This window comes from Artemia sp. Qi Xiang Cuo, chromosome 3 (genome assembly GCF_049724085.1).
Source record: "Artemia sp. Qi Xiang Cuo chromosome 3, ASM4972408v1, whole genome shotgun sequence".
Lineage (NCBI taxonomy): Eukaryota > Metazoa > Arthropoda > Branchiopoda > Anostraca > Artemiidae > Artemia > Artemia sp. Qi Xiang Cuo.
This window is the reverse complement of record NC_142796.1, coordinates 37,399,024-37,417,559: the sequence shown is the minus strand read 5'-3', so window position 1 is coordinate 37,417,559 and position 18,536 is coordinate 37,399,024. Positions and strand designations below refer to the sequence as shown.

The window sequence follows — 18,536 nt, the reverse complement described above, 5'->3', positions numbered from 1 at the left end:
GAAACAGAAAAGCTAAAGAAAACTAACATAAATTATTTATTTTTACTATGGCAGGCTACTGTTTTTGAATTTCAATGACCTAGTTAAAAAAAAAAAAAAAAAAAAAAAAAAAAAAAAAAAATCCGGAATAAAATTCGCACAGGAAACGTGTTTCAGTTTTTACCTTAAACCACATCTTTCATTAGTTTCGTATACAATTCAAATTTATACCACGTCCAGCATCTTCAAATAAACTATGCACTGATGGTTTGCCTAACATACATACCAAACAACAACGTTTCCTGGGTTTGCATGCTTATCAATAGCAAATTGGAAATCCCTTTTGAGCAAGATTCAACAGTTTTACTTAAATATATATATATTCTGGGCAGTTTTATTTCATAATAAAAAAAGAAAGAACACGAATATCTTGCCAAACTTTTGGATGGCTTTTTACAAATGGATAAGTACAAATGCACTCAAATTAATGATGATGTAGCAAAAATTATCAGGGGGATTGACTATGAATCTATCACAAAGCCGATGGTAGAATGTATTTTCTATACTCAGACTATGTTTAAAGTTACAAATACGTCGGAACTTGCGCCCTACACAAGGAGAGGGGGGAGGGTCTCCTATTTTAGCCCTGTTGACAAGCCTAATTCAATTCAAGCGACTAGCATATTTCTAGTGTAATTTTCGCGTAATTCAGGTGTATTTTAGCAATCTGCAGGATCCCAAAATTATGAGAACCCCTGTCGAAGTAAATTCCCACCCACGTGTTCGCGCTGAAAGCATATAATAGTTTCCTGGGTTGGCAGAACATAAATGGAAGTACTAAATTTCTACACCCAAGTTTCGGTTCCATCATGCCGACAATGTCCTACCTACCCTAGAAACTAATCATGACGCGTAGCTACCCTAGAAAACTCTTTTAAAAAGATGGTCAGAAGACGGCAGGAAATTTCGGCTAAGAACCAAAAAGATGAACTGGATGGATATGCTCAAGGAATTCTTGTAGACCTTATATTCTTGCTCCTCTGAAAAAAGAATAGAGTTTACAAAGTGACTTAACCTCATCAAGTAATTGTTAAAACTTAACAAAAAATAAGAAAAAACACTAGAACTAAAGTACAAAAAAAGGAGAATTCACAGTCAGGTTAGACAATCGTGTTGTGACAAAAATATATATCAATGAATGAAAGAGGTCAATTTTGGAAGATGAGGGATCTTCTCCAAGTTTTTTTTTTTTACTAATATTTTCGACAGTAGAGTTCTAAGAGATTGGTCTCCAAACAGCGTCACCACGCGGATGAATTCCTATTAGTCACTGTTTTCTATCACCATCATCTCTGTTTACACGACTTGTATGATTATTTCATGTTACCAAGGACAAATTTTAAGCGTTTTTAAACGTAAAAAAAAATTACTTATTCTTCGAAGAAAATAAGATTTCTTCACATCCCTTGCATTAAAATTTTAAACTGTTTTTTAAATATTATTCAATTACTGATGATTGTGGCGAGGCAGAACATGGAAGGGGGCTAATTTAAAACAATTCTCTAATGCTTTTAACCTTGTCTAGGGTCAATAATTCACCGTTATTTTATAACTAGTTCGAACTGTACGAATCAGAAAGTAATTCTTAAACAAAAGAAAAAAATAGCTAGACTTATTACGCCTCGTAAAGATCCGATCCTGTTTTATAATGGATACGAAAATTTACAGAGGAGAAATGCAACATTACAAAATTTAAATTTGGCATATTAGTCAAGGAAGTGTGTGAAAATAAGGGCGTAACCCAGAACAAATTGCAATAGAAACGATTCTTCCACTGCCTGACTCTTGGTTCTTGGGAGAACTTTAGACTTAACATATGAAGCAGATGCTGTAACTTTCTCGATGAATTTGAGATGACGCAATTGATTGAGGGTTGAAATTGAGCCTGGACACTTAAACAAAAGCATCATTGCGTTTTCCTCAGCTGCTGAAATGTGATGCTTGGTGGATAGTGGGTCCATTAAAACTTTAGCGGATTTGCAAAACTCGTTTTTTTTTTTATCAGAAGCTGTAGTCCCACTGACTTCTCAAAGCCATAGACACGAGAAGTTGAATGACACCCAAGGAAGGCTTGTACACACAGATTGCGCTGCATATGCAAGGTCCAAGTTCGAATTTCATTAAATGCCAAATTCTATTCTTTGAGATTCCAGCTCGAGGTTCAGAGTAAAAGTAGATCGCCGGGCTACCTGTCTGTGCGTGATAACATATGAGTATAAGCATATCTGTGCCGTATCCAACCAGGACATTAGGCATAAGAAAAGCTCAAGTTTTGTATTAATCAATCAAAAATGTTTTATAAAATTACTTAACCTTAACTATCAAATTAATGACCCACAGAGAGGATAACTCGTGTGTGGGTTTATAGACTCAACACTAAATAAATAATACTCTCTTTAGATACTGGAATAAAAAGATGGCTCGTCAACTTTCCGTATGGTAACAAAAAACGAAACGAACTGCAGTTAGATCAATGAGAAGACCAGTGTCATCTTCTGCTTGGTATACCTAACACCCAGATTTGGTCAGGTACTCAGTGGTCATGGCTGTGATTGCTTGCTTATTCTTCAAGTTGCGTAGGAAAACTTCTTTCTTTATACAACAGACCTCATTCTTGCTAAAATTGATCTGTGGGTACGATCGTTTCCCTTTCCATCTCAAATGAGTGATGTCTTTCATTGAAGGTGCTTGGTCGTATCCGTCGGAAACCCCCGACGTCCTTAGCGCCCTGAATTTCCGTGCAACTTAGTCAACGTACTTCTGGCCGATACTATCATAAGTTGAATTTTTTTTCCAAAAAATTTGCTGAAGCAGTGCCCCACCATCGAGAACTATATGTTTCTCACTCAAATCTTTGACGAAGTCAAAGAAGTCTTCAGTTTTCAGCTGCTGCTCTGTAACTAGACGCCAAATCGTATTGGCGAGGGCAGGCTTATCGTGTAATCGCGGAAGTCCGTCTGCTTCAAAAAGTGACGGAGACCGTGAACACATACTTAAAGTACAAATCCAAATCGTCTTCACTATTTCCAGCAACTGTCATCAGCTGTTCAAACATCAATGCTGAATCAACGGCAGATGACTGTCTGTCAATAACTGGTGCAGCTTTATTAGCAAGCGTTACAGCCATAAACCTTTTCTTGAATGTGTACGTGTTGACGTTTTCCTATGTCATGCTATCCATGATTTTTTGTCCGACGGATCTAGCTGTGTCGACGTTGACTTTTTCATCAGCCGTAACTCCAGAAGTAATGTTTCGCAATGTTGGGTCTTCTGCGAAAGGGGTATTCTCCGCAAGAAAACAAAGGAACTTGCTAGTGTCATGGTTGTCGCGTTCAAATTTTTATTTTACAGACTGTGAAGGAATTCCGCTATACTTGTTGGGGATATTACAGAAATTTTTATTAGAAAGTTTAGAAAGAAAGTTTGAAAGTTTAAAGTTTGAGCAGCAGGATTTATGGTAAACCACATCAGTAGTGAGTAGATCGGCAGTGGCAGCAAGAATTCTAGTCATCACTGCTCTTGACCAGACATCATTTCTCGTTCCACAAACCTCTCTTAGTGTATTTTCAGAATCTCTCGTTCTAACCTTGATGAAACGGTCTTCTTTCTTCTTTGTTCTGTCAAAGATATTTCACGTAGAGCAAAAGAGACGATCAGATTTGAAGTTGAAGTTTCTAGATCAACGGGAAGACTCTCGCCTATGACTTTGCTTTACCTGCGACAACTATGACAAGTACTGTTACAATAGTACTGTGATATGACAAGTACAATAGATTTCTTGTTTGTGAAGTTAGACCTCCATGACTTATGGACAGCCCCAGTAACAGCGGTGACACCTTCACGCTTCCTTGATTGACTAGCTTCATTCACCGAGTCTGTTTCTTTCTGTTCCATGATGACCTTTCCCGACTCTTCCACTATTTCTTCTTTGCAAATGATACAATTCATATTAACAATTTAAAGTTTAAAAGTAGTTTGCTACATATTCATCGTTCGACCTAAAAAGATTACTGTAAGTTTTAATTTTACGTTCAAATAAGCGTGATAAAGGCGCTGCTACGCCTTTATATGGAAACACGAATTTCATCTCCTCAAAATCAAACTCAACCTCAAAAAACATATTTTTGAAACAGCTAGATGAACAAACTTTGCATATTTGGAATCAGCGCATTTTTCTGAGTCGGGTAGTGAAAGAATCATTCCTATTGCAATTTGATGCAGGTCAAACCGTTCTATTCCTGGACTATAGAAAAGAAATCCATTGTTAAAGAGCACGTAAAAATACCGTGACAAATATAACAATACCGTACACTTTCGGTAAAGAGGAGAATTAAAGAAGAAAAAAAATATATCAAGACTAAAAAAGAGAACAAGAGTATTAAAGAAAAGGTTGTTAAAAGTTGAGAAGTTTTAAAAGTAATTTAGTGTCTATAGTCTTTTAGAATTACCTTTGTACATTATGCACACACAAAGTAAAGAAAAAAGAAAAAAAACAGCAAGCCATAAGCTTGAGAAGCTCATACATCTAAAAATGGCATTAGAACCGAGAAAATATTCCCAATATCTTAAAACGACTCCACTATCAAGCCAGTGGCGGTTCTGACCTCTCTTACGTCCGGGGCAAAACCTTCATTAGCGCCCCCCCCCCACATCCCTGTGTCCCACAAAATTTCCAGGCCTAATTTAAAAAACAAACATTTTATTTATTAACAAAATTATTTTCAATTTATAAATTAATTAATAATTTGATGTTTAATTATTTTTTAATCTATTATTTAAATTACTAAATTATTTAAATTATTATTAGTTCATTATTTTTTATTTTTTCATTTGTTTTTGCTTCATCAATTAATTTTTAATTGTCTCATTATTTTTATTTATTCCTCTGCTTCATTTCAATAAAAACGAAATTTGCAAAATTACAAAATGATTATAACCGTTGGATCATTTATTTGAAATGTTGCGCCCCTAAAGTTTCTGCGCCCGAGACAAGTCCACCTTCTATCCCTTCCATAAAACCGCCTCTGTATCAAGCTTTATTAAAAAATATAATTGTACATTAGATTTCCATTTTCCAATGTACATTAAACCTAGTACTCGGACTTTTAAGATTGCCTTCCAAATTTCTCAATTTAACTCCAAGAAATTTACCATTTTACGCGTAGCAAATGTTATCGGTATAATTTTCTCCGTGAAACACATTTGAATAAAATGGAGAAACACAAAAAAAAGATTTATCGCATGATTTATTCTAAACTTTAAACGATTAATTTTATTCTCAATCTCAAGTGTTTTTATCCTTTAGTTTATTTATCCTGACGAAGTTTTATCAGACAACTTTATTTTGCTAATTATGACTAAGAGACATCATATTTGGGCTTTGCCCACGAGACCTATGTCTTGTTTTGAATTAAATGAATTTGAAATTTGAATCTCTTACAATAAACAATAAAGCCCGCATCATTTTTCCAGAGGACAGATCAAGTCTGTAAAAATTTTCCTAAGAAGGGGGAGGAGCAAAAGCTCAAGATTTTTTTCTTTAACCAGAGTAGTCTGTTAAAAGATGTTTTTTTAACCAGTAACCTGTGTTGCTCATAGATAAACAATCCATTACTTTCATTTCTTTATTTATTTCCTTGATTTCATTTAGCTTTCTCAGGAGGAGGAGCAAATGCTCAAGCTTTTTTTTTTAACAATAATAGTCACCTGTGATAGATAAACAATGAATTATTTTTAATTCCTTATCTAATTCCTTAACTTCCCCCGGAGGAGGAGCAAAGGCTCAAAGTTTTTTTTTTTAGCCAGTATAGTAACCTGTGTTTTTCATAGATAAACAATACATTATTTTTATTTTCCCAGGGGAGGGGGGAGCAAAGGCTCAAGGTTTTTTTTAACCAGTATAGTAGCCTGTGTTTTTCATAGATAAACAATACATAATTTTTATTTTCCCAGGGAAGGGGGGAGCAAAGGCTCAAGGTTTTTTTAGCCAGTATAGTAACCTGTGTTTTTCATAGATAAACAATACATTATTTTTATTTTCCCAGGGGAGGGGGGAGCAAAGGCTCAAGGTTTTTTTAGCCAGTATAGTAGCCTGTGTTTTTCATAGATAAACAATACATTATTTTTATTTCCTTTATTTTCCCAGGGGGAGGAGCAAAGGCTCAAGATTTTTTTTAGCCAGTATAGTAACCTGTGTTTTTTATAGATAAACAATGCAGATTTTCTACGTATTTTCGGCCTTGCAGGGGTGGGGGTTGGATGTCACTTATCAATCAGGTAATTCTTTAGTTTTTAAAATAAATTTCTGGGAAAAGTATGAAGCTGAATTATATGTGGGGTTCTATTGTGTCAAACCCAGAAAAAATTAACAAAGAAAGAAGACATGGTTTATTTTTTTCCCCTCCCTAGAATAAAAAAAAATATATATGTATTTGAATTAACAGACTAGTAATTTTAACCTTCAGTGTTGGTTGCATGTTCAAGGTAATATTCTCAAAATCCAGATCTATTCATACTTGTGACTAATTGAATGTTGGGAATTTTATTAATAAGCCGTACATCTATTCCAAAAAATTTTATACGCGTTTGCAACCAATTTGTGGAAAGAATATAAAAACTATGTTTAAAAAATAAACTAACAAGTATTCTTGTCGTTAGAAGTTTTTATGTTCTTAGAAAATACCGTTAAATAGTAAATGGAAGAAAAAGAACAAACAAGTGATACGCCAAGATAACATCAGAGCAAATAAAAAGAAAAATAATAGACACAAAGAACACAAGCATAACAAAAACTTCACCACCAGGATGACCTAACTAGCTAAGTACTAATGCCTTCAGAATTAATTGGTAAAAAAAAAAAAAAAAATGAAACTAAAATTGCCTACTTTAGGATCGTCAAAGGAATGTCTAGAAAGCGAGAGTAATAATGCAAGGAACAGAGCAGAATGGTACTAGGGATAAAAGAATTTTAAAAGATACAATGCAAGCAGAAAGACAAAAATTGGCTACAAAAGGTAAATTGCACTAACAAGAAAATTCTTTCAAGTAAAGAAGAAAAATTATTTTGATTTGTCTCCAACAAGGTTCCTGACCTTACAGGATTAAATCGGAGAGCAAAAGAACTGCAGCTACTACTACTCCAAACTTGTCTTGTCTATAATTTGCCCTAAGAGGGCAACAGAGTTCCCAATGTCCCTCTTCCATTCAAATTCATTTACATTTTCCACTTTACCAACTACCACCAAATTTCAAGCATTTTATTATTTGAAACATTTATCGCTGATCAGATACATCCTTTACAACGGCTACTTTACTAATTCTTTCTATTAGCTATTCCGCAACAGACCGTTTATTTTTTGATACAATTTTTTTTACTGAAGCACCTTTCCCTCCTCCCCCCCCCCGTGTATATACCTGGTAACACTTAAGACAATAGTTTCTGATATTTCTCAATAAATCTCATTAATTATTACTAATATTTCTCATTAATAAATTACTTCTCATTAGTGGTTCTCATCTCATTAAGCATAATAACACCTCTCATTAATTAAGAGGCTTCTCCTAGGCCTATTTATTTTTCTCAAAATCAAACTTTGCTAACTAGAAAACGACTGTAGTCCATACAAAATGAACTACGACTTATTTAGGAGGCTAAGTGTTGGAATAGAGCTATTGCTATCACAATATTTATTGCCATATCTTTGACAAATTAAAATGAATAATTTTTTGTACATCACGTTAACAGTGGCGGCGTTTCGGGGGGGGGGGTTGCAGTTGCCCCCCAATAATTCGAAGAAAAAATTATTATGTAGCCCATACCCCTTGACTCTCCGAATGTAGACCCCTCTGGCCTTCCAATAAAAACGCTTGAGCTGCGCCCCTTGTTGTTAACAATAGCTTCGAAAAGGTCTAGCATATACCATGACACAAACATATCGATTTATTTCAGAGAGGGGGTGTGTGGATCAGACGCAAAGCCCCTTCTCCAGAATACATCTCTTAATATCATCTTTTTCGTTCTTTAGTATCCATACTTCAGAGAGAGAAAGACGCTAAAATTAACCTGATATTCTCCATCGTTGTCAATGACCCCATCTATCACCAGAATTTGGTACTGCTCTGCCTGCAATGAGGTAAGATAGCGTCGAATGTGTTTTAATCCATCAGGTCCCTGAGAGATAATTTTCTCCATTCTTTCCTTCGAATGACCGGGATCTAATACTAGAAGACGAATGGCTCCATTTTTTAAGCTTTTCTCCGCTCCAACTATAGTTCGACTATGACCTGAAAAATGATCAAATACAATTGTGTGAATTCAGTTTGCGAGTAGGGCACTAGATTTTACAATTTTCTACCGTTTTCTAGTTTATTTTTCTACCGGCAGTGCTGATCTCCGTTTCATGATCCTTCGACCAGGAAGTGCAATAAGGGGTTGCTGGCGGCCAGCTATCCTTTGCTTTCGCACACCCTTCCTGTTTACCTTCCCCAAATTTCTCCAGGTACTCATTTAGAGCTGGTTCGACTCTAGCTGAGCTTACAGTCACGCCACTGACCCTCGTTCCAAGCCAAATAAAGAGCGACATCAGGACTCCTACCCCTGTCTCAAGAACAAGGCGAGGTCAAGGACTCAAGTCTAGCACACCAACCACTCGGCTAGGATGGCTATTCAACAGGGTCATTTAAATAAACTTAAAGTAATTCTTAGTGATCACCGAAAAAAGTTTATCCTGTTTTTTATCTGATATGAATAATAAAAATTGGTAATTCGTCACTGTCATACCTAAAGACCGCATCTGACATTTTCCCACTGTTGAGATAATTGCCAAAAGCCTTAAGCTAAACTATTCTCAAAAAGACAAACCGCCCTAAGGAGAAACGTTAAAGCCTTAAGGGGGGATATAGAAGAAGGAAGTGACAAGGAGCATAAATTCAAGTATGTTCCAGAGTATTTAACAAAATATCCAAACAGTCCCTTATTCTATTTCGGATTTACCGATAGTACCTATTACGGTAAAAAGTTTGTGATGATTAGTTAAAACCCCATTAAAGTCCTAGATTTGAATTTCACAGAGCGCCATTTTGACCACTTGTAACCCGATATTTTCACCTTTATTGCATAACAAAGTGCTTAAGGCAACCGTGCATACCTTGTGATCAACTTTAGATAAGCTTTTGCATTTAGGTAAGTTTTTTTCCATATAAAGTTTACGTTAAATTTCGCGGGATGGTACAGCTGAAAAAAAAAATCTGAGACTTAGGTATAAAGATAACAGCACGATGGATAACTGATATTCTTGCTTAAATCTAAGAAATAGGTCTTTTTCGTACGTTTTTCCTTAAATTTTTTACAAATTGTCTTCTTTTTTCTATTAGCCTTTGAAATGACAACCCTAATTTATATTCATGTCAAATGAAAAAATTTAGAAAAGCAGTTTCTTCCTCCTCCTGCAAAGTTTACATTTTTCCCTGAAACAAGTTGTGCATGCGACGATCCTGACACATCAAGAACTATATTCCTAAACCTTTAACAGAAATGTTTTCCTCGCATCGATTATCTGCATATGGACATGTAAAATAAGTACATCCTTATAAAGCATATGTCATCAATGAGTTAGCTGTAAGTTAGCATTATTTTTGCACTTTGACAGAGAAGTGTGGTGTCATAGAACGGTCTGTGCTCACCCATGTCTTATTCAAGAAATTTCTGAAGCTTTACATTTTCTTTTTCAGATGAAGATTTGGGTAATTACGTATTATAGCGACCACACCAAAGAAGTGAAGTTAGTTTAATCTTAATGAAATATACCAAAATATGATGAAAACATAATACTGTAGTAACAAAATCATGGAAACTACAACTGAGAAATATAGAAAGCAGGCCACCCAGAACGCACTATATAAAATACCTGGTGACCGGCGTTTACCCCCCCCCGGAAGATACCCTCCCGCGGAAAATACTCCGAGGAAAATACCCTCCCGCGGAAAATGCCCCCCTGGGAAAATAAGGCTTTCCGAATTTGCGAACTTTATTTGAGTTTTTTTTTCCGAAGGGGGAAGGAATTTCGGTAGTTGTGTAGTATACACAACTGTCCCCTCCTGAACGCCTCGCTCTTTACGCTAAAGTTTGACTTTCTCACAACTCTATTTTTTTTTAAACAATGAAAACTTTAGCGTAAAGAGCGAGGCGTTGAGGAGGGGACAGCCTCTTTCATATACGTAATAATTTCTGTTCGTTTTAAGTTTTAATGTCGCTCCTTACTTTCAGTTAAAAAAAACTTGTTTTTTTTATTTAATTAAATATAAGAAAGGAGTCACCCCTTCCACAAGACCTTGCTCTTTATGCTAAAGTTTTGACTTTTTGTCCTAATTCTTTAAGAACGATTCCTGAAACACATGGCCGTTTAATCAGAACAATAAGGTTTGTTTTAAAACTCTATTAAAACGACTTTAACGTAAAGAGCGAGGTCTTGAGGAGGAGGCAATCCCTTTCATATATGTAATAATTTCAGTTTGTTTTAAGGTTTGATGTTGCTCCTTACTTTTAGTTGAAAAACTTGTTTTTTTTTTATTGAATTACTTAGTGATAGTATTTGTTAATGGGAAAAGGAAGTTTTTTAAAGAAAAGTAAAGAGCATCATTAAACCAAAAATGAGCAGAAATAAAGTCAAATAATCTTCAAAGTAAAAACTATGGAGTCTAATAGAAACAAAATATATATAAAATATTTTTTTTACGTGAAAAAGACTATCAATTAAAAAACGAACAGAAATTAATATAAAAGAAAAATTTCCACAAAAAAAGTTTGTCAAAGAATAGTACAGAGCCTTATTAAGACTAAACTGAGTATAAGTATGTTCAAATAATTTTCCAAGCGTGAAACTACCACAAATCACCATAAATAAATGAGTTAAATCCAAAACGAGCAAAAATTACCATAAATGACCGATTCAAACTCAAAACGAGCAACAACTAACATGAGTAGGGCTGACAACCCCCACACCTCCTCAAGACCAGAACATAATTTGCACTTTACTGAAAACAAAATACATTTTAAATGTTTCCACTTTTTTTGACTTTAACAAATAAAGAAGTATTAAGACTATAAGGAATAGATATCAGAATAAAGTACCATCACGGAAAATACCCCCCCCCCCCCCCGTGGAAAACAAGGTTTCCAAATTTGAGAATTTTATTTGAGTTTTTTTTTAGTTTTGTTGGAAAGTGCTAAGGAACGAGAAAAAAAGGAATTTACACACCAAAGGTATCTTACAAACTTAGAAAAAAAAACAACCGCAAATAAATTTTTGTTGAAAAGACTTATAAAGTTCTGCATATTCTGCAATTTTTGGCAGTAGGGGGTGCCAAATTAAAAACAAAAAATTGAAGAAGAAAAAAAAATGTAGGCCAACAATCATCAAAATTAAGTTAAAACATATGGCACCAAAAAATTTAAGAAGGTTTAGCTATCCTTTGAAAGCATAATTGGCTTTGGGAACCAACAAATTCTTATTGTTTAAGTTTTTAGGGACGAAAGCGTTGTCAAATTCTACGAGTTAGTTTTCCTTATCTTCCAAGTGTAAAACAACCACAAATAACCATTAATAAATAAGTGAAACCAAAACTAACAGAAATTGCAATAGATAACCTAGTCTAACTCAAAATGAGCAAATATTTAAAGGATTATGGCTGACAACACCCGTGTCTTCTCAAGACCAGAAAAAAATTTGCAACAAATAATAGTGTATTGTCAGTTTGATATACATATTCTGATATTTATTCCTTAGTCTTAATACTTTTTTATTTGTTAAAGTAAAAACAAGTGTTTTCTGACTTCAAACTGTCTAAATACTTTACCCCTCCCCCCTCAAGTGCAAATATATAGCCCAAATTATGTATTTCTCATTTATTCTGTCACTTGTCTTTGTCTTGTCTTGCGCTAAGCTGAAAGAAACTAACGAAGAAATTGGTTTGTTCTCGAGTTTTACATAGCGTAATAGAACTAAAAACGTCTAGAACCAAAATACCTAACCTAACCACCTCTATATATTAAAATATTTAATAAAAATATACCTGCATAGTACTTTATCTCACTCAGGCTAAGGTGATTATCTCCGAGTGGACATAGAAAACCGGTTTTATTACAGATCAAGAACAAAGTGTGCTCGCTATAACACGTAAGTACCAAGAATTGTTCTTGTTTAAATTTTTATTCTACACCAAGATTATTTACCAATAAATGTAAATTTCCCGGTAAAAAGAGCTTAAAACTCCTTGAAAATGAAACACAAAGGACGGGTGAATAACTCAATTGTTACTACTATGCCATAAAGAACTAAAGTAGCGGCATCTTAAGATAAAAAAGGACAATGGCATTGATATGACACTCGACTCATGCATGAATTTCTCATTTCACCGACGGATGATTTAATGATTGACCTGGGTATTTTCAATATTGAAAAAATGCCAACACCAAAAAAGCTCTTAAATCTGTACTTAAAGTACTAAGGACATCAAAGTAAATACCATGGACCCCTCCTTGGTCTATTTATACATAGAAACCAAAAATTTCTAAAATTTTTCTTTTAACTGTTTGAAAATTTTGAAGCTGTAGGGCAGTACTACCTTTTCATCAGCGTTGCAACGTAAAACCATGAAAGTGAACAGGCAAAAAGTTAAATTTGACACTGCTTTTCGTTCATGAGAATTCCAATACTAACAATCTATCGATTCCCAAAGACAACTACACTTTCAAAGGAAAGCTACATTTGCTTGAGCTGCTCCGTGCTATTTGTCTTTATTTTATTTTCTTTACTAATTTTTCACCCACTTTCCTTCTTCTTCTCTTTTCAAATTTGACGGCCGCTACTACCAAAACCTCCATGTGAATTTTTTCCTAATTCTTCAGGATATATGGATGCGTAAGTTTCCAATCCGAGAGATCGCGTCTTTCACTGAAAATAGTTTAGTGACAGTATGGAACAAGTTTGTTAAAAATTGTAATCTATCTCCTCCCCTGTCAACACTAAAAAATTAAAGGAATGTCTAATGAGGATGTAGATTATTTAATAAATGTGTATATGTGTACATGTATATATGTGTATATTGGTATGCGTACGAGTGTGTACCTGTACATAAATCTGTACGCCTTTTTTGTGTGGCGTCTTTGGGGGAAGTTGGTCCATTTTCCCCAGTTGACGAGTTGAACAAATGGTAATAAAATTTGGATTTTCGGTTGTTTTTCCTTTTTATGGGTTGAGGAGTCTGGAAACGTGAGTTACTTATTGTTTTTTTTTTTTTTTTTAGGATAGTTTGAAATAGAAAATTAAAGATTTTGGTTTAAATATATATGTGGAATATTAGTACAGGTACGATTAATTTAAATTTATGTGTTACATGTTTTTTGTTCCCGAATCTGTCAAGTTTTCTCTCTGTTCGGAATTTGATATGTTGCATAAATATGGTATTAATAATAAAACCTTGAACAAAATCAATTCGAGCAATTTAGATTTCATTTTCACTAATGAAATAACGACTCTTCTTTTTACTGAAACCGGGTATCACGAGTTGAAATTTAGATATCTATTGCTATGTATAGATTTGTTATATATTGAGAAAAACAAACGGTTATCTCTTTTAACTAGCAAAATATCAAGAAACGGTAGCCTATTATTTTCTTCGTATTCAACTGTAAACTTAGTTTGTTTAAGAAAGCTATTTAAATGGAGTTGTTATTTTATTAGTTGACAGGGTTTTTAGAATTTGTTCTTCGGAATATATTGATTCAGAATTATTGTATTTAATCTTGTTTTGCAAGGGTTATCCTATTAAATTCGTTAATAAAATAATAGAAATAGGCGCAGTAAACATAATGATAAAATAAATGACGTACCACGTAGCACAGTATTCAGAATCGAAAATGACGAATATTTATATCTCTTTACCCTATGTACCTGGCCTAGGTGAAAAAACCTAAACGAATTTACGTAAATATAACATTGAAACTTGCTTTGAATTAATTAGACCATTGAGTAGCTTTCTGAATTCTGAGAAGGATCGCACTTGTGGCAATGTAAAGAGTGGCGTTTATAGCATTCCTTGTTTTTGTGGAAAATTTTACATTGGTCGGACCCACCAACAGTTGTAGAGTGGTTTATTGAGCATCGAAATTCGGCCGATATGGCTCTAAAATTTATAAAACCTCCTGAAACTTTCGTTTCAGCTTTGACAGAACACATTTTCCACCACCCTGATCATTTCGTATAATTTGAGGAGGCCATAGCCATTGAAATAAAAAACCTATTTTTTCTAATCTTTCTATAAATACAGATACGAGAAATTTAAATATTGACCCAATTTTTGATATTATTCTTAAAAATGAACCTTTAGTGAAAAATTGCATTAAGGCCTTGCAAAATCACCAGGGGACTAAGTAAATCACCAGGGGAAGACCAAAAAGAATTGCAGCATTGGATGCCAACAGAAGCATTATTTCACAACAAAAGAATTAATTTCAAACCCATTTTCTTATTTTTTATCCGGTTGCTTTTGTGTGTTCGCTGAAGTCACTCATAAAAAAATAATAATACATTGTGCCCAGATCGCTCTTTACTTAGGCAGCGCTATTGCGCTGCCTATGATACTCTGTGGTGTTAATGACAGTAGTATTACTTGTGTATATATAGACATTGGGTCGTTTCTTATTCTTTCATTGTTTTTGTATTAAAATTTTTTTAACAGATTTTATAGATCATTTCAGATTTATTTAGTGCTTTTAATTAGTTTCTTCTATATTTGACGCTGAAGATGCCTAGTTTTATACAGGCCAAATATCGGTCGTTTAGTTTGTCTTTTCCTATCGTTTTACTGGCCAAAGTACCGTTTCTTTTGTACTTCATTTTACGATTTTTCTTCTTTTTTTTTTTTTTACTGTACTTGGCACTTTAATTATTGAGCACTTCCAAATTCATACTTAAGCATCAAGTATTAAATAACTGGACAAATAAGTACAAAATTAGAAACTAAGTTTCAAGTACATGGCTTTTGCTTCAGTATTACGAGCCTGCTTTGAAGTTATTATGCTATCTCAATATCTGGGTAACTTGTGCAGGAAAATCAAATATTGTATGGGCGGGGTTTTTATGACTTATACAGATTCAGGATTTATGATCCAACTGTTCGTGGTAACAAACTGTTAGTAAGGAGCATCTCGGCTCAATAGTAACCAAAACTCTAAAGAACGGAATTTCGATATCAAAAGATACATATAAAAAATCGGATTGTTATGTTGATTCTAAATATTTAAGGTTCGTCAAGTTTAGTGTTACCTGTCAAAATCTACGAGCCTGAGAAAATTTGCCTAATTTTCGAAAAAGGAGGAAAACATCCCCTAAAAGGGTGCTTCCCCAAATGATCTTAATGAAAATCACACCATCAGATTCAGCCTATCAGAGAATCATAATGTAGAAGTTTCAAGCTCCTATATATAATAATGCAGAATTTTGAATTTTCTGCCAGAAGATAGGTCACGGATGCGCCTTTATTTATTTATTTTATTTTTTGGGGTGATATTTCTTATCGAGCTAATGGAACTAGAATATCGGGAAAAGGTGCACTCGAACGGAAATTAGTAGTTCTAGTGTCCTTTTCAAGTGACCAAAAGATTGGGGACCAGTTAGCCCGCCTCCCACGTCCTTTTTTCTTCAAAGTCGTCCGATCAAAATTTTGAGATAGCCATTTAGTTCAGCATAGTTGAAAGACCCAATAGCTATGCCTTTAGGGGTAACATGACCCCTCACAGCCCAAGAGGAGAGGCCTGTAAGTTGCAAAATTTGCCCGTTGTTTGCACATGGTATTTGTTATAAGGAAGTATACAAACATTTTGCTTGTCTCTGTGTCTGTCTTTGTGTGGATTTCGTGCTTGGGGCGGGTTTCCATGGGGAGAATTTTCCGTGCAGATCGAAATTTCCGGGGGTGAACTTTTCTGGGGAAATTTTACACTGGGGAGATTTGACAGAATTCCTATATGAAATTCTTTTTATTTGTCTTATTTTCTCTTTTCCATCTCAATTTTACATGTGAAGACGTCCCCGGGGAATTATCCAGGAGACACTTTTAGCGGATTTGGATTTCCAGTAGAAAGAAAGGATTAGAAATAAATTTTAAAGAGAGGGCGGGATTTTCAGCGAGGATGGAATTATCCGAAGAGAATTTTGCGGGGTAGGTGGGAGTATTTTACGGTGAGCCAAATTTACCGACATTATTTGAAAAACGATAAGAAATTAAACAAAAAAAAAACAAGGTGATTTCAACTGAAAGTAAGGAGCAGAATTAAAACTCATAACCAACAGATATTATTCCGTACCTAAGGGATTACCCCCTTCCTCAATACCTTGCTCTTTACACTAAAGTTTGACTGTTTGTCTCAATTTTTTAAGAACGACTCCTCAAACACAAGGACCGTTTAATTAGAACACGAAGCATTTTTAAAAGTGATAAAAACTTTACCGTGAAGATGACTTTACAGTGATGTCTTTTAAACAGAGCTAAAATGGGAAACTCAGTTAGATAGGAATCGCCTATGATGCTTTTTTTTATCTTACAGGCCAATTTTTCTATATTTTCGTTCGATTTATAAGTAGAAAGGCAGTGCAGTCTAATATTTTATTTATGTTGCTTTTCAATAGCTTTAAAGGCGACTGAAACTTCACTAAAGAGCAACTAGCAGTGTCCAAACTTAAGGATGCATATACACCATATGCTGCTACGGTTTGGTTGTGTAAATTGTTTTCCAAATTCTTTAGGATATTACGATGTTGACAAATGGCGAAAAATCAGGGACTTCATTCGTGTATATTGTTGTGGAAGGGGGAGTACTATGGTACTTTGGAAAACTATTATTGTAAAAAAAGAGAAACATTATTAAAAATCCAACAAAACAGGGGTTTCTTGCGTTTTGGTCTACCTCACATAAAATTCCAGCTTTTGGCCCTCTTGTCCAAACCAAATTAGCAAATTTCTGTGCCCCAAAGTAAAACAGTAAAGCTCTTACTCACTATTTGTATGTTTGAAGCCAGCAATGATACCAACGCTAATATTCCCAATGATGAAGAGAACAATCCTGTGGATACTTCATCAGACAGTAGAGGAGGAAGGGAGATATTCAAAATTAAGTCTTTCATGAAGTCTTATTTTGTAGGGAATATTACATCATTTTATCTTAGTTACTTATTTACAACCTTTTGTAGGAATGGCATCCTTCTTTGCCTCCTATGTGTCTCCTCCCCTTGAACCCCAATACTCAACAGGGTGTCTTTAATAGCTAACTTACTTTTAAAATTTGAAGTAAAAATCTGTGTCCTACAATGTTTGAGTCAAGAATCCAGAAAAATTACCTTGATGTTGCAGATACAGGCATGGCTTGAAAGCTTCACTTTTTGCAAAATAGTTGAAGACCCATTCAAAAAGAACAGGATGCATTTTCCCTTCGGCAGTTGGTTGATGAAAATCAATTAATCTGTACTTGATTCCTATATATGAAAAAAGTGTTGCCACTTCAGTAGCACCAATCCATTTCCTAGTGTTGACTAAAGTGCCACCAAGCTGCTCTTGGCCTAAAAGTTACAGGTAATAAAAAATAAGCTGCTAGTACTGTTGACCTTTTGGAAAGATTATAAAATGCAGAAATATCCATGCAGAGTATAATTTTGCAAGAGCTTTAAAAATCCGTCATTTTAATCTCAAATAAACAAAATGGCTTTAGGGGAAATATTGATAATGTACCTTTGGTGATTTTGAAAGAACATATCAATAATTTGAACCCACTGGCAGGGGTGTTATCACAAGTACCCTACCAGATGCTTTAAAGACTAGTGGGAAGTGTTTTTAATTCATATTTTTGTGTTAGATTGTGACTAATGTCATGAGTTGTTAGGATTTGAATCCAACTACGTATAAATTACTTTCAACTTTATGACAGTTTCTGTTAGAGGACGTTCAGGGAGGATATATTGATTCATTTTATTTTCAGGGGCAAGGCACTAGGAATTATTACTTTTAAAGATAAATCGTTATTTTCTCTATTTGGAATTGCTCTATATTGGTTTCGGTATATTGGAAAGTCGCAAATTCGACTGGACTCGTGGTTACCTCAAGGGTAATTTTTTTCAATAGTGGTTATGTACTTCCTATTTTTTGTAGCGATCCTGTATAAGAAAGGTGGCAAGAGTGAGTGTGGTAATTATAAAGGCATTAGCTTGGTTTCTGTAGGAAGCTAATTACTAGGTATAATGATAGTTTTTAGACTTAGAGACACTGTAGATAAAGTTTTAAGAAAAGAACAGTGTGGTTTTAGTTAAGGGAGAGGATGTGTTAACCAAATTGTCACTCTTAGATTGATTACTGAGTCCTCTTTAGTCCTCAGTTTTATAGATTATGAACAGGCGTTTGATTCAGCCAATAAAAGAGCTTTAAGTGAAGGTCTTATCCTAATAGGGTATACC

The 18,536-nt window shown here is 34.5% G+C and overlaps 1 protein-coding gene across 1 annotated transcript in view; it reads right to left on the bottom strand.

The window, feature by feature from the left end:
* Positions 1–72: 72 nt before the first annotated feature.
* The window catches only part of LOC148954063 (zinc finger-containing ubiquitin peptidase 1-like), a 57,832-nt gene continuing 39,368 nt past the window's right edge, over positions 73–18,536 (bottom strand). Inside the window, exons 3-5 of the mRNA XM_089085777.1 lie at positions 17,430–17,648; positions 8,102–8,322; positions 73–1,019 (exon numbers count right to left, since the gene is read on the bottom strand). Of these exons, the coding sequence (XP_088941903.1) occupies positions 984–1,019; positions 8,102–8,322; positions 17,430–17,648 (476 nt within the window). The 3' untranslated portion in view covers positions 73–983. The remainder of the gene's footprint in view (positions 1,020–8,101; positions 8,323–17,429; positions 17,649–18,536) is intronic.